This window comes from Thamnophis elegans, chromosome 1 (assembly GCF_009769535.1).
Source record: "Thamnophis elegans isolate rThaEle1 chromosome 1, rThaEle1.pri, whole genome shotgun sequence".
NCBI classification, from domain to species: Eukaryota; Metazoa; Chordata; class Lepidosauria; order Squamata; family Colubridae; genus Thamnophis; species Thamnophis elegans.
The window spans coordinates 68,263,851-68,279,043 of NC_045541.1; the positions used below are offsets into that span (position 1 = coordinate 68,263,851).

The window sequence follows — 15,193 nt, forward strand, 5'->3', positions numbered from 1 at the left end:
AGGGAAAAACTTTTCTAAACAGAAAAGCCTGCAGTTCTTTGACGTCAAAAGCAAAAGGGGGACACCTGGGGAGATGCACACAGCATGTCTAGAAATCTGTTTGGTGTAGAGTACTGTAAACAGATTTCAGGAAAAGATATAGCAACTGCTCTAAGGAAGTAAAAGCAGGTGCTACTCAAGTACCCTGCCTAGTCCTGAATTTAAAAACGGAACATAACTTAATCAATAAGGGTGTTTTAACTAAATGACAATAAACTGCTTCTTTTTTTCTGTTAGTGTACCAACGGAATGGAAACAAGCCAGAAAATTCTGTGAAGCTGGATAGGAAGTGTTAAAATAGCCCACTAAGCAAACCCAAAGATTCAGTTTCCAATGTTCAACAAGAAAGAATAAGCTAAACAAAGGGTTCCAGAGATGAGCCTGTTTGCCTTCACAAGGCATAATCATTTATCAGGCCTAAAAATGGAAGGCAAAGCTTCAGCCCCATTAACAGCTGGCAGAGGAAATACAGCATGGATGTTTTATTGGCAAAAGCGAGAATTAACACCAGTCCAGACACAAGATGTAGAGATAGGCTGGGAGAATTGGAAGCAAGAGCTTAGGCAGGTCCAGTCCCTTGTTGCATCCGTTTCATCAGTTCTTCATCCTGCATTGAGAGTTCTGTCAGTTTCTTGCCCATCCGCTCATGAATGTCCAAATACTTGGAGACACAGCGATCCAGGCACACAGATTCTCCTTTTGACAGTTCAGCTTCTTTGTAGTGTGGAGGAACACATTTACGATGGCAGGCATTGGTCATTCTGTGATTGTGCAAGAAAAAAATAACTTGAGAAAACGGGTCATTCTTCATATTTCTACATCTGATTTTCATTCTGACAACATAAAACATCTGCAGACCATCATGGCCACAACTCTAATGGTATCTAAAACATAATGTTTCCTGCAAGAGTTTAACAATCTCTGATGCAGCTTTGGTTTCCTAAGCATCAAAATTACAGAATGAGTCATTTTTGATCTACAAATAGTCTAGGCTACACTTTTGGCTAGAAGCTATCAATTCAATACTGAATTTTGTATATTATGTATAAAGCACCCTGAGTGACTTAGTTTTATCACAACTTAATATTCTAATCTAAATGATACTATGATGGAATGAGTAGCAGTACTTCATTCAGAAATCCATATTTTGCCTCAGTAACTGAATTACAGTAAGTTTCTTATTCTATTAAGAATTCTCCAAATGCTTCTCTGCCATCAGTACCATCTTCTTTTAGCTACCATTCTGATGAAAAAGCACTATCCAGTCAGTAACACAATTCCTGTTACAGGTTGTAAAACCACAAATTATTGCTATTCAAATGGATTAAACTTAGAAAATCAAAGAAAAAAGGTATATCAGTAAAATATGACCTAGGGAGCTACATAGTTGAAACACAAGGTACAGATTATTATACTTAAATTATGCAAAACTAAACCTGACAAGGTATGGTAAGAAGAGATCCTATGGAAACCAAACCAAAACCACCAAAAATTTACCAAGGAAAAGGATTCAAGCTGTCATGATAGCTGAGGAAAGATCAAAGAAAGGAAATAAGGATGTATGAAGACTGGACACAGACATTCGATATCAAAAAAGGCACAAAAAGTTAAGGTTGTGAATAAACAGGGGCAAGTATCAAGAAAAAGAAAAGTACCAGTAAAAAAAATCAAGGGAAATTTTTTCAGCTATGGTAAAATATTCAACACAAATATAGAAAATATCTGAATGGAAAAATGAGATTCAAGGAAGATGAAAAGACTACACTTGGATCGTTTACAAAAGAGATTGTAAATTGACAAAGACATTTGAAGGGAGAGGGAATATATTTAGGAACTAGCTCGACAAGAATGTGACCCGATAGAATAGCTTCAAACGGGAATACATCAAATGCAGATGAAATGCCCACTGAATCCTTTAAAGCTGCAGGAAAAGAGGTAGCTAATGCTAATATCTTTACATGAGGCTTAGACAGTTGAAAACGAAGTGTATCTACCTATATGGGGGCTAAAAACCTGGGACATATACACAAAAAATACTGAAATCCCACAAGGTAATAAATATTTACTTAACTTCTTACAAAAAGCAGCCATATAGGTAATCCTTGATCTACAGCCACAATCAAGCCTCCAAATTTCCATTGCTAAGCAAGACAGTTGTTAAGTGAGTTTTGTCCCATTTTACAACCTTTCTTGCCACAACTGTTAAGTGAATCACTGCAGATGTTGAGTTAATAAGATACTTGTTAAATGAATCTGGCTTCCCCATTGACCATACTTGTCACAAAAGGGGCTCACATGACCCTGGGACAATGCAACTGTCATAAATACATGCCAGTTGCCAAGCATCTGAATTTTCATTACATGAATACAGAGATGCCGCAACAGTCGTAAGTGTGAAAAACAGCTACAAGTCCATTTTCAATGCTGTTGTAACTTCAAACAGTCACTAAATGAATGGTTGCAAGTTGAAGGTTACCTGTACATAGAAAAAAAAAGCCGAATAAAAACAAGTTTTTTTAAAAAAAATAAAGAGACGCGCAAAACTTTTCATTGTTATGTATTTCAAGCATGAAATTTGATGAAATGTCCTATTTCTAGGGCAAAATTACTCTTTTGGATTGGAAATATTTTCCAAAATGCTTGAAGGGATCCATTTTATGCTCAAGGCAGGGAATGCTGTGAAGTTTTAAGAATGAAAAAATTTCAAATGAAGTATTTTACACAAGCCTACAAACTCAGCAGAGACCCAATATCAGGTAGTGAGCATAAGAAAAATAATGGAGCCAGCATGAGAATTACAAGAAGAAGTCAGAACATGGATTATATTAATAATTTATATTAATGAATATTAATGATTCAAATTAATGAATCAGAATACTTGAGTCAGTGGAGTAATCTTTACAATGAATGAGAAGCTATCATAAAGTTTAAAATAGGAGAAGTGAGACCAGGAAGCATTTTGTCTTCATATCCATTTATCTTGTTCAGCAAATATGTCACATACAAAGCAGAACTAAAACAATTAACAGTTAAAATTAAAACTGTGGCCAAACAGCAATAATTTGAATCTGCGGTCGAGCTGTGCATTGCTTTGGATTCTAAAATATATACATTAAAAAAAACTTTAATTCCTTAAATGAGGTCCCAAGAAAAAACATCTTTTTGCTTCCAGATCCAAAGTAATACACAGCCCTAATATGCATCCATGTCACTTTATTAGCTGTAAGTAAGACTTAGATAGTTGAAAAACAGAAGAAAAACATTGGGTAAATATTAAGGGGGTCCAAATAATTATAAACATCACAAAATGGCAAAGGCAGAAAAGGGGGAAGTTAGAAATCAAACAGTCTTTTCACTTTTCCTTTTTGCTATTTTCTTTTTTCTTTTAATATGTACAAACAAAATAAATAACAGTACAGTGGAGACCTTTGTATTAAGAACTGTATTAACTTTCAGACATAAACCTTCTCATATAGTTTGATGTATCTTGCTGTATCATAAATACACGCCAGTTGCCAAGTGCTTGAAATTTGATCATGTGGCCCCGTGGATGCTACAATGGTCATAAGTGTGAAAAACGGTCATAAGTCTTTTTTCAGTGCTATTTAACTTTGAATGATCATTAAATGAACGGTTGTTAAGCGAGGATGACCTGTATTCAAATAATACAATGTACTAGTTATATTTACAACAATGCAATAAAACAAATTATAGATGATTTTTTAATAAGTAATTCCAACTTATATTTAATGAACGTACAGCTTGCAGCAAAAAAATGTAATGCAATCTTCAGTTTCATTTTGCAGGGCTTCAGAATAGATATTGATAGATACTGCACTCAGAAAACAAAACCTGAGACTATTCTTAGAAAGAAATTGCAAACTCAAAAACCATCATGGAGGATTTCAATAACAACAAATGTCAGCATAGTTAAAGCAATCATAGGGTACAGTTAAAAAAAACTGGACAAGAAAACATGAAAGAAGATGGATACCTTCAGATTATGGCTTTGAAATGGTTGCTAAAAACACTATGGGATGAAAGGGTCATTGGTTTATTAGTTCTGGACCAAATAATGATTGACACTTACCCTGGATGATAAGCAGCAAAAGTTACGGATGGTCCGATCCTACCATCCTTTCAAAAGGCTGTGAAGAATTGCCTCTTTGCTCAGAGATTGAGCCAGACTGTAGTTATTGAAGCTCTAGTCTGCATTTATGGCCTTGGTATCTTCTGAGATTTGTAATGAGGGGCTTCAGCTTATATGACTGTTATTTTTAATTTTTTAATTGGTGCCCAGTTATTAAATGTTTACATCAATTCATCTTGTCATCAGCTCCCCAAAATAATTATTGGCTCTTCTGCTCTCCGTATACCATATTTGTTACTTTCTTCTCCCCTCCCTACCTCCTTTCTTCCCTCTGTCACCCTTCTCTTCTCTACTTCCTCTTCCTCTTTCCTTCTCCCCCCTCCCCTTTCCATTCCTCCTTTCTCCTCCTCTCCCCCCCCTGCCCTCTCTCCTATCCCTCTCTTCTTCCCTTACCCCTCTCCTATACTTCCCACTCTTCATCTCATTTACTTGGTGCATTTCAGTTTCTGAGCAAGCTCCATTTTATGTTGATGGTATTTATAAGTACAATCTTTATTGTCATTGTACTTAAATACAATGAAATTTATAATTCCTTTTCAATAGACATATTTTGTTTTAACATGTTCTTTTTTTAAAAACTAGAACAAAAAAGTATACATATATAGTCATTATACTTTTAACACCTACCCACCCCATCCCCCGCCTAATTTTGGCCGAGATGTAGACCTGGTTACAATTCCCAGCTATTCTCATCATGTTTATAATTATACATCCTTCCACACCCCCACTTAGTAATTCTATCTTTAAATCTCAATAGTTTCCCATTGGAAGTATATTTCATGTTCCCTCTCCATTTTTCCATATCTTGGTTTAGATTACCCTTAATTATCTATAAATGGCAATCCTTACTGTTCAATGTTCATTACTGTTCCCGTAATCTACTATATAGAATAACAAGCAGTACACATCTCACTTTGTTCATCATCTTAAAAGTTCTATATATGTCCATGTTTCATATATTTTAACCCATGCTTAATTGTCCTTCTATTGTCATATTCAATCAATTAGCAACTTAGTTTAATTATCATGTATAAAAGTGAATCACAAAGCTCTGCTTTACAATATCCCCATATCAGTTTCACATTTGTTCATATTCCATATGTTTTAACCGTTATTTAATTATCTTTCCATTATCATATTCAGTCAGTTAGCAACTCCATTTTATTGTCATATTTAGGAATAAACCCCTTACCTTAGCTTTATATTTTCCCATATAAAATTTCTAGTTGTCTGATTTTTTCCTAGTAAGTCTTTTGTCCCACTTCTCTATTCCTGCCTTCTCCCTTTTCTTTGTTTTGACATGTCCACCCTTTTCAATTTTCCCCAAGCCTCTGTCAAAAAGATCTTTTACATTTCTCTTTGTTGGGGCATAACCTCCTATTTCAATTTTCCTTATGCCACTGTCAACCTCCAAAACATCTTTTTTCTGCTTTTTATTCCCTTTTGTTGGGATAGATCCCCCCTTTACAATTTTCCCTATACCACTTCCAAGCCCTATGGAGTTTTTGTCTGCTTTTTATTTCCCAGTTTCTACTTCTTGTTTCTCCCCCCCACCCCACTTCCTTTCCTTCTTCCTTAAATACCTGCTTCTCTGAATTCAGAATTCTATTTAGGCTTGATTTTAATGATTTATGCATATTTTTTTATAATTTCATGTAGTTCTTCAAATTACCACATTTCCATAGTCTCTAGTCCCAAAGTTAAGTTAGTTATACAATTCTTATTTCAGAGTTCTGGTACACCTTATATTTATCTACTTCAGCTGCTATGGGGAAGGGCGATGGGAGCCATCTCTCAATGCACAGATAGGCAACCATATAAAATTAATACAGTAGTCCTCTGCTTACGACGTCAATTGATCCCCAAATTTCTATTACTCAGTGAGACAGTTGTTAATTGGGTTTTGCCCCATTTTACAACCTTTCTTGCCACATTTGTTAAGCGAATCACTGCAGTTGTTAAGTTAGTAACACGGTTGTTAAGTGAATCCGGCTTCCCCATTGACTTTGCTTGTCAAAAGGTCGCAAAGGGTCATCACATGACCCTGGGACGCAATCGGCATAAATATGAGTCAGTTGCCAAGCATGTCAATTTTGATCATGTGACCACGGAGATATTGCAATGGTGGTGTGAAAAATGGTTGTAAATTGCTTTTTTTCAGTGCCGCTGTAACTTTGAATGGTCACTAAATTAACCATTTTAAGTCAAGGACTAGCTGTAAATGAAAATAAAAAATTGAATAAACGGGTACTTATATACTTTGGGGATATGATGCAAGTAGTGGATAATAGGTATGTTTGGCACTGTATTAAGGTGTAATAAAATAGGGAAAAAGATAATGGTGGATGATATTGAGGGAGCCAACACATCTTATCAAATTTAGACTTCCCAGACATCCTTTCTTACCTGTCCCTTTACCATATAACTGTTACTGCCAGTGTGTGCCAGTTCCAGTTCCTTTTATTTGCATGTTCATTTTTCATGTTTTATGTTTGTTTCCACAAATTCCTGAATGTCTGCTTAGTTTGCAGATATAAATATACATATGTTTATACATTTCTCTGGAAATAAGAAGCCTGTGTCAGCATATAAAAAGCCTATTCATATGAAAGGTCAATGGAAACCAGGGAATTAAAAAAATATGCAAAAACAAGCAAAACAGGAAAATTTCAGGTGTCTTGCATTTTTGTATTTATTAATCAATGACAGTGACTGGAAATAAGCAGTTGTAATGGAACAGGTGGATGACTTTGGGGAATGAGGAGAAGAGATGCTACCTAGGAAACAATAAGAGAAGAGAGGCAGGTGCCCCCTGAGGCTTAACAGTCAGAGAAAGAAAATTGGGAAGAACCTGCCCCAAAATATCAAGCAATTAAAAGTGATAGTGGAAAGTTTGTACTTTCAGACTTGCAAGATTGTTAATTCATTCTAGTTCTATTTCCTATCTGATTAACATGGGGAAAATGTCATCAACCTTGCAGCATTGAAAGCACTGTTCAAAATTCCTGCCGCTACTTTTAATTGCTTGAACCAAAATTGGCAGATAGGTGACCATTCACTGAATTTTGGCTAGCGTTCTCTTTTTGGAATATGAGAGATTGTGAGATCTCTCCTTATATCTCTGCAGTTGGGGCAGGTGCTTCTTCTTGAGAATAGACGGCAAGAACCGAGGTTTTTGCAGTTGACTCATGAATGGGGTAGATGATATTTCAAGTAAAATCACAGCCCATATGGATACAAAGTTTGCACAAGCTTCCTTTCTTAAAGAAAAATGGATGTAACTAATTTTGAAAGGTTTTTTTTTGGTAAAAGTACTTTTGAATAAATTGGAGACCAGAGGTGGAACTGATAGTTGGGGGAAACAAGTCATAGAACTTTGTTGTTGATCTGATACCTGCAGCAGCTAACTCCTCATTAATATAGTGGTAAGTATCCCTACCAGTCATACAGGAGACCTGGGTTCAATTCCCCAACAGGGAGCCTTCAATGCTTCTAGGTTTTTGTGTTCTGGCCATACCTCCAGGAATTGCCTCCAAGTAAAGAGGGCCCAACAGACTGCATAGGCTTCCTTCTCCCAAATAGCCCATCGTCCCTCAGTCTCAGAGAGCTTGCAGAAGGTGTGAGCACATTGCTGTAATTCTCCCTTTGCATTTTACTGATGAAACACTGCCCCCACGGCCACATCGTTGGCATCCGCTTGTATTACAAAGGGCTCATCTTGGTCAGGGTGTTTTAGGACAGGTTCGGCGGCAAAGAGAGGTTTGAGCTTCTCAAATGCGGCTTGGCACTCCAGTCACCAGTTTAGGCATTGGCTGGGCCTGGGTTTAGCTTCCTCTTTCGTTTTAAATACATTTGTGATCGGTAGGGCTATTTGAGTGAACCTGGGGATGAACTGATGGTGCAAGTTAGGGAAACTGAGGAAACTTTTAGTTGTCTACTTGTTCACAGAGGCTCCCATTCTAGGATCGCTCAACCTTCCCAGGATCCATCTCTATGCTGTTTTTCAAGCTTTGATAGCCTAACCCTAGGAAGTCCAAGCTGGTCTTATGGAAATCACATTTGGACATGTATGCCCAAAGAGGAAAACATTTAGCAAAATCTATGAGGGAAGAATGGTTGGTGAAGATGACTGGAACTTGCTGAGATAGCCAAATTTCTTGAGTAGAGAAAAGCCACTATCCATGTTAATTGCTGATTAAAATCCCCTTATGGACTTATTGCAGAAAACAAAGAAAATGAACTTATGATTTATGGCTTTGATGATTAAACAGAATAGATGATAGAAAGAAGGCAGACATTTTGTAATTTTAGAGAAAGAAGGACACTTATCATTGTACTTATAACTAGTATAAAGAAGTTTGGAAGCCACTTCTTTATATCTTTTTCTTTATTTTCTCTTTTTAAAAAAAAATTCCATTCTTGAATTTTAGCTTTTGATTTTTCATTTCTGTCTTGATATATTAGTTTTTATCTTTTAAAAAAAACTTTTAATAAACTTATTTTAAAATGAAAAACTATGCATCTCTATTAAGAGACAGGTTGAGCTGGTGAGACTGTTCATTCATTCACCTAGGAATCAGACTTATGGTGCCATCTTAAACACTATTTCAAATTCATCATGTCTTTATCTCTCATCTGAAGTTGATATCCCTAAACTTCCCATCACTTGTGTAGATTATTTTAATGTGAGATGTTAAAATTTTGCTTTGAACATGTGGCTTTAAAAACAACCTAATTTTTTCAGGAAAAAGAATAAGTAAAAATACAGTATATCCAGCATAAACATTCTGCATAATCAAGTTATGTAAATTTGCCCAGTTTAGAGGAGGTGAAGGACGTTAACCAATAGTCATTTCTCCCTTTTAGCCTCCAGCTGTAAAATGAAACCACTCCTATACTAGTATATCTATTAGTTTGTTCAGTTTTGCATCCCCAATGGACACAAATGAAACTACAGCACAGCTAGCTCTTCCACCAACCTCTGCATGTTGGCTAGGACTAAAAAGGACTGTTATACCTACCTTTTTGTTTTTATCATAAAATGTATTGCAATGGTTAGGTACTCAAAACTGTCCCCAGCAAACATTTATACATTGTGATTCTTTTATCCATATTATTGCCAAACACAGCATTGTTTAACACAATGAAAATATGCCTGTATTACTTACTACTAAACTGACCTGTTAATCTGTCTCAGAAAAACCCATACCAGACCATCTTTTTAGGCAGGTGCTATTTTGGCATATCTAATTATGATATTTATCCCCACATAAACCCTTTATGGACTTCATGAAGTTGATATACTAATATTAAATAAAGAACAATGATAATAAATACACAGCTATATTAATACAAAAAAGTGCTTAAGTTACCATACTATTTATCCCAAATTCGATAACCAGTTAACACTGAGTCATTCATTACTCAACTATCGTCACCAATTACAAGTTCAATTTTAAGTTTTCTTTCTATAATTTTACCTCTAACAACCATTTGAGCATGAATAGCACTATAACATAAATATCTAATCAATAGTTCCCAAATAGCGGGCCATAGACTCCTGAAAACTGCAGAGTCACTGCAAGGGGCCCACAATACACACGAAACATTTAAAAAACCCACTTACAGAGTTTTGTTTTGTTTTTTGGTGGGAGAGATATTGGCAAAAAAGTCAACTTCACTGCCTGCATTGAAATGGAAGGGAGCAAAATACTGGGCTGGTCTAGGAGACTAAAACAAATAACAGCAGCCAGTTTGTCTGACCCTTCCTTTTTTCCTGGGTAATGCTAGTATTTCTCTTCCTCCCAGCATGCAAGTCTCCCTGCTATTGCCACATTCAATGCATCATGGCTGCAAATTGCCCATACATGCTCTTGCCCCAAATTAGTGATACTTACTATACTCCCCCTCTGCTTTCTTTGTCTCCCAGAATCATCCAGGTATCTCACCAGGCTTCTTAGGTATTTCATCTGCTCCAGTTTATCTATTTATACTTCATATTTCTAAAAAAAAACCATCTCCATCAAAGAGGGGCTCAGGGCAGTGTACAATATAATACAACTGATAAATAAAACAACATAGAAATATTAAAACTAAAATTGAATGATAGAATAATGACTATGAAACATCAAAAGATTTTTTAAAAGTTCCTTCTCATATTTTCTTTCTCTCATAAATTGACAGCCTCATTCTCTGGTACTTGCTATGCTTCGTCATTTGACTTACCACCAGAGCTACAGAAGTAGAGGAGCCCACACCTTCTCAGTCATATCACCAGCATCTCCAACAACTGAATGCTCCTAAGCCTGTCCAGTCATCTGAGTGACAAGCATGGAGGTCTCACTGAGCTCCAGCATTTCATGCATTGGCCACCATTGCCTAGCAGAAAACATCTTCTACGGTCAAAGTTCAAAGACAATTGGAGTTTCCTTATAAGGATCTAAATTAGTTTTGCCATTTTGGCATCAACTTGGCTAACTGCAGATACCTATGACAATATTCCAATAGTGTAGTCCAAAATGAATGAAAGAGATAATAGCTCTGTTAGGTTTTTCATGGGGTTAAAAAACTAAACCAGCTTTAAAAAAATCTTGAACTTATAAATGTTAATACCTGTTGTACATATCAGCCATCATCTCCACTTCCAGCTCAGCTGCCAGTTGCTGAGCCCTCAGAGGATCCATCACAACTTCAAGTAAATGGCTTCTTTATAGCTGGAGAACACAAATATTAGAAGCTAGTAATTCTATCACCATAAAAATATGTACACACACATTCATTAACTCAATGAAATTGTACATGCTCAGTATTTTAGAAACCTCTTTTGAGAACCTAATCCTATTTGAAATCTCGCTAATAAAATGTGAGAATGAATCAATCACTTCAAGTTCTATTTCCCACTTTAACAATCAGTGTCATGGCAAGAAAAAAAGCCACTATATCAACTCTTGAAGCAGAAAGAGATGGGGGAAGAAGTTTAAAAGCCTCAATGAGGAAGGGAGAAGAATAAGATGACAATTACTTGGATAGGAATTAAATGTAACTTGTACACATTGCAATCCTGTATTTATATTTTAAATGTATATCATATACAATGCTTTATTTTAAGGGATGTGGTGGCTCAGTGATTAAGATGCTGATCTTGTCGATCAGAAAGGTCGGCAGTTTGGTGGTTTGAATCCCTAGTGCCGCGTAACAGAGTGAGCTCCCGTTACTTGTCCCAGCTTCTGCCAACCTAGCAGTTCAAAAGCACATTAAAAATACAAGTAGAAAAATAAGGACCACCTTTGGTGGGAAGGTAACAGCGTTCCATGCGCCTTCAGTGTTTAGTCATGCCAGCCACATGGCCACGGAGACGTCTTCAGACAGCGCTGGCTGAAACAGAGATGAGCACTGACCCCTAGAGTCGGGAACAACTAGCACATATGTGCGAGGGGAATCTTTATTTTAATCATGATTCTATACAAACTTGATAGAAAGAGGGGCTTTCTCTCTTAATCTTCTAAACACTTAAAAAATTTTTTTTAAAAAAAGCCTTGAAATAGAAAGACGGGTCTCAAAGCTTTTTCGCTCAGAGTGAGGTCGTTTGGCGGCTATTGCTGGCGATGGTGGAGGGAGGCGCCTCTTTTTACTAGCTTCCCTAATGAAAGTGAGCAAACCTATTGAGTGTTTCCTATCTTCCTCCCTTTTTCAGTTCCTGTGGCTGCAGCCTCGCCTCCACCAAAAAAACCCCGCTCCATCCCTTTTCTGCCTCTCCAATAAACTTCTATAAACGCCTTCATCGCTATCCAAGCTCACCTTCGGCCCAGGTACCAACCGGAAGCACGAGGAAGCAGCACTTCCGCCAGTGTGCCTTTGGTTTCATTCCCTTCTTCGATACCATAGAAGCTTTCCGGACGGAATCTTGCCTTCTCTAGGCAGCCGGAGAAGTTCTCGAATTACTTCAGTCCAATACCGTAAGGCTCTTGACATCACGTGCCAGGCGCAGAGCTATGCGCAGCTGCAAGCGTGATGGAAATTATTTCTATTTCAAACCATAGAGAGAAGGAGGCCGCGAGGAGAAGACTGAAATACGGTGGCTAGAGCGCTGGATCGCGGTTACCTGAATTCACAGCCGGCATGGCGTCTAGCTAGGGAATTTTGGGAGTTGTAGTTCAAGAGGTCAAAGAAGGCTGTCCTGATGTTCCGAAGCACCATAGGAAAGACAGCAAGCCAGGAGCGATCGGGTGTTTTTTTGTTTTTTGTTTGTTTTACTGAGAGAAGCTCAGGGCTGCTGTTTTATCAATGAACCTTTGCACGAGACGTGGTCGCATTTGCAGCAAGCGCTGATTATTCACTGTACTTTTTCAACACCACGTTTCTGAGTTTGAGCGATAGACGGAACTCTAAACTAATCAACCTGATGAGTTTCTCAGAGCACATAGAGTAAAATGCAGTTTCCAGTCTATGGGAAATAAGGCTTGCACTTTATTCTACTTTGTACAAGGAAAATAAGAATGTGATCTGCAAAGATAAATTTATAGAATAACTTTATTGTCACTTTGAATGTACACTAATCGGCATACATTAAAATGAAATTTTGTTGCATACAGCTGTCAAAGGGTCACCTCTAATATACATTACATAAAAATATTGTTACCTTATTTATCCCACTTTTAATGTGCATGCAGATAGAGAGATCAACTAAAGATGTGAATTATCTTCTAGCACTTTTGGAATATGTCTCTAGAACACATATATGCAAAAGATGATGACATGTCAACATTCTCAAAGGCTTTTTGAAAACCAAAATTATCCAAAACCGTCAAGGCTCTTGAGTAAATGTAGAGATCATGGGATAAAAGGATCTATCTCTTTATAATTACATAATCTATGTAAAAAGGACAACCAAAAAGCTGTAAAAATAAATAAGTTTGCTCAGTGGAGAGAAATAAGAACTGAAGTCCATTAAGAATATATTTGGGATCAAGTGTTTTTTATATAAATCACTTTAGACTTAAGGGTAACAACAAGGCAGCCAAGTTTACAGTTGATCCCAATTGATAGTTATTCAGGGAGATGTTTTGAGCTGTGTAAAACCTTCATCTATCAGGGATACTTTAACATGAATGCCTGTATAATTCAAATACTACAGATCCAGGCTCAGTAACCCTATAAAAATCCCTAGTTGTTACATAATGTTGGGATAATGTTAACAATGTTTATTTTCTAAAAAGGAACTGCATTAATTAACCTGAATATGACAAAGCTTTTTCTATTCTAAAAAATGTAGTTGAAAGAACTATTCAACTCACTGAATCTCTTCTGCCTAGTGTTATTCTCACACTATGGCAGGTTTGCTTATTCAACTTATTGGGTTTACTTCTATATAAACATGCACAGAATACTTGATTTCAATCTTCCTATTTTTCACCTAGTTATATAGCTTTTGTTACTCTCTTCTCCTTAGGCAGGTTTGTCATCCAAAGATAACTGAAAATTTAATATGATTAGGGACTGATAGTTGTACTGAATATATTTGTTGGTTTGAAAAAAAAAGAAATTGTAAGTTGACAACTTTGGAAACTGAGAATCATCTAAAACCTTTCCATCTGTCTCATCAAATATAAAGCCAACATTTTGGTCTCCTACAGATTCTTGGCAGCATGCCCATCATTATGCCTCCCTAACAAAACCCCATGGTGCATGTATGTGATAGTCCCCTAAGCAAATATTTTATTACACTCTAATACAAGAGAGTGGCAGGTATTAGTCATGGAATATGCAATAAAATATGATAAGGTGTTTGTTGATATTAGACCAAAAAAGAATGAGATCCAGCACAGACAGCAACATTATTTTTCAAAATGTTACATACTTGCATTTATTACTGTTTGAGATGTTGATGACATCTATTATACCAGCAGTCCCCAACATTTCTGGTACTAGGGACCAGTTTCGTGTCCCTAGTGGCAGGGGCAATTTGTGGAGGAAATTTTTCCACAGACTGGGAATGGGGGTGGGGGTTGTAGAATTGTTTCAAATGCAACTTAAATCCAACGCATGCTCAAAGGAAACTTCACTCACTCACCTGCCACTTGCATAGCTGGTTCCTAAAAGGCCATGGATTGGTACTGGTCTATGGCCTGGGAGTTGGGGATCCCTTTATTATTCCACTCCTAAATATTTTCATAACACCCTTTCTGGTCCTCATAGAAAGGCATTCTCAGTAGCAAGATTTTAAAGTTGTGAAAGGAAAATCAAGAATATCCTACTAGAAACGCATATACAAGTACCCCAGCAGCTTGTATTTTGTGAGTTGCCCATTCTACGTGCAAAACTAATTTCTCTCATTATTAAATACATGAGATGACCCCAATCAGATATTTTAAATTGTTTACTGAAGAATCTGAGTAGCAAAGTGGTAAAAACTTCCCTGTTGCAATAATTAGGAAGCATTGGTTCTGTGTTATGCAAAGCCAAAAGAAGCTTTTGATAAAAGATGTTACATTTATTTTGTAATGATTTTTCACCCTTGCTAATTTGCTTTCAGATACCTCGTTCTAAGATTTATATTGAATGTGTCTGTGGCCATATAGCGAACAAAAAAATTGTACTGATATCTCTGAAAAGAAACTGCAGGAAACTAACTGTATTACACTACCTGCATTGACTAAGCTGTTTAGATGTTTGTTTAGATGTTTATTAACATTTGTAGGCCGCCCTTTTCCCTGAGGGGACTCAGGGCGGCTCACATAAAATCAGGAAGGGGGAATACAAACAATGACGTAGACACATATAATAAAAATAATAAGCAACATTCATTCTTCATTCGGGAGGGGCGGCTATCCTTGTCCCCAGGCCTGACGGGCTAGCCAGTTCTTAAGGGCTGTGCGGAAGGCCTGGATGGTGGTGAGGGTACGAATCTCCACGGGGAGTTCGTTCCAAAGGGTCGGGGCTACTACTGAGAAGGCCCTCCTCCTTGTAGTTGCCAGCCGGCACTGGCTGGCCGATGGAATACGGAGG

General features: G+C 37.1%; 2 protein-coding genes across 7 annotated transcripts in view; one reads left to right on the forward strand and one right to left on the reverse strand.

Moving 5' to 3' along the window:
- Positions 1-15,193, forward strand: part of SMTNL1 (smoothelin like 1) — a 58,494-nt gene that overhangs the window by 9,262 nt on the left and 34,039 nt on the right. The window contains exon 1 of one of the 5 annotated variants that reach the window (XM_032219027.1): positions 12,061-12,144. The exons of the other annotated variants lie outside the window; for them this stretch is intronic. The gene's annotated coding sequence lies outside the window, so the exon portion shown is untranslated. Of the gene's footprint in view, positions 1-12,060; positions 12,145-15,193 lie in introns of those variants that run through there. 5 annotated transcript variants of the gene reach the window in all.
- On the reverse strand, positions 407-12,073 carry TIMM10 (translocase of inner mitochondrial membrane 10). 2 transcript variants are annotated; one of them, XM_032219057.1, is made up of 3 exons: positions 11,987-12,073; positions 10,802-10,902; positions 407-800 (listed from the first exon to the last, which is right to left on the reverse strand). In XM_032219057.1, the coding sequence occupies exons 2-3, from the start codon at positions 10,870-10,872 to the stop codon at positions 599-601; spliced, it is 273 nt and encodes a 90-aa protein (XP_032074948.1). In that variant the 5' UTR covers positions 10,873-10,902; positions 11,987-12,073; the 3' UTR covers positions 407-598. The 2 variants fall into 2 exon arrangements, with proteins under 2 accessions (XP_032074948.1, XP_032074956.1); XM_032219065.1 differs by lacking the exon at positions 11,987-12,073 and adding an exon at positions 11,474-11,515.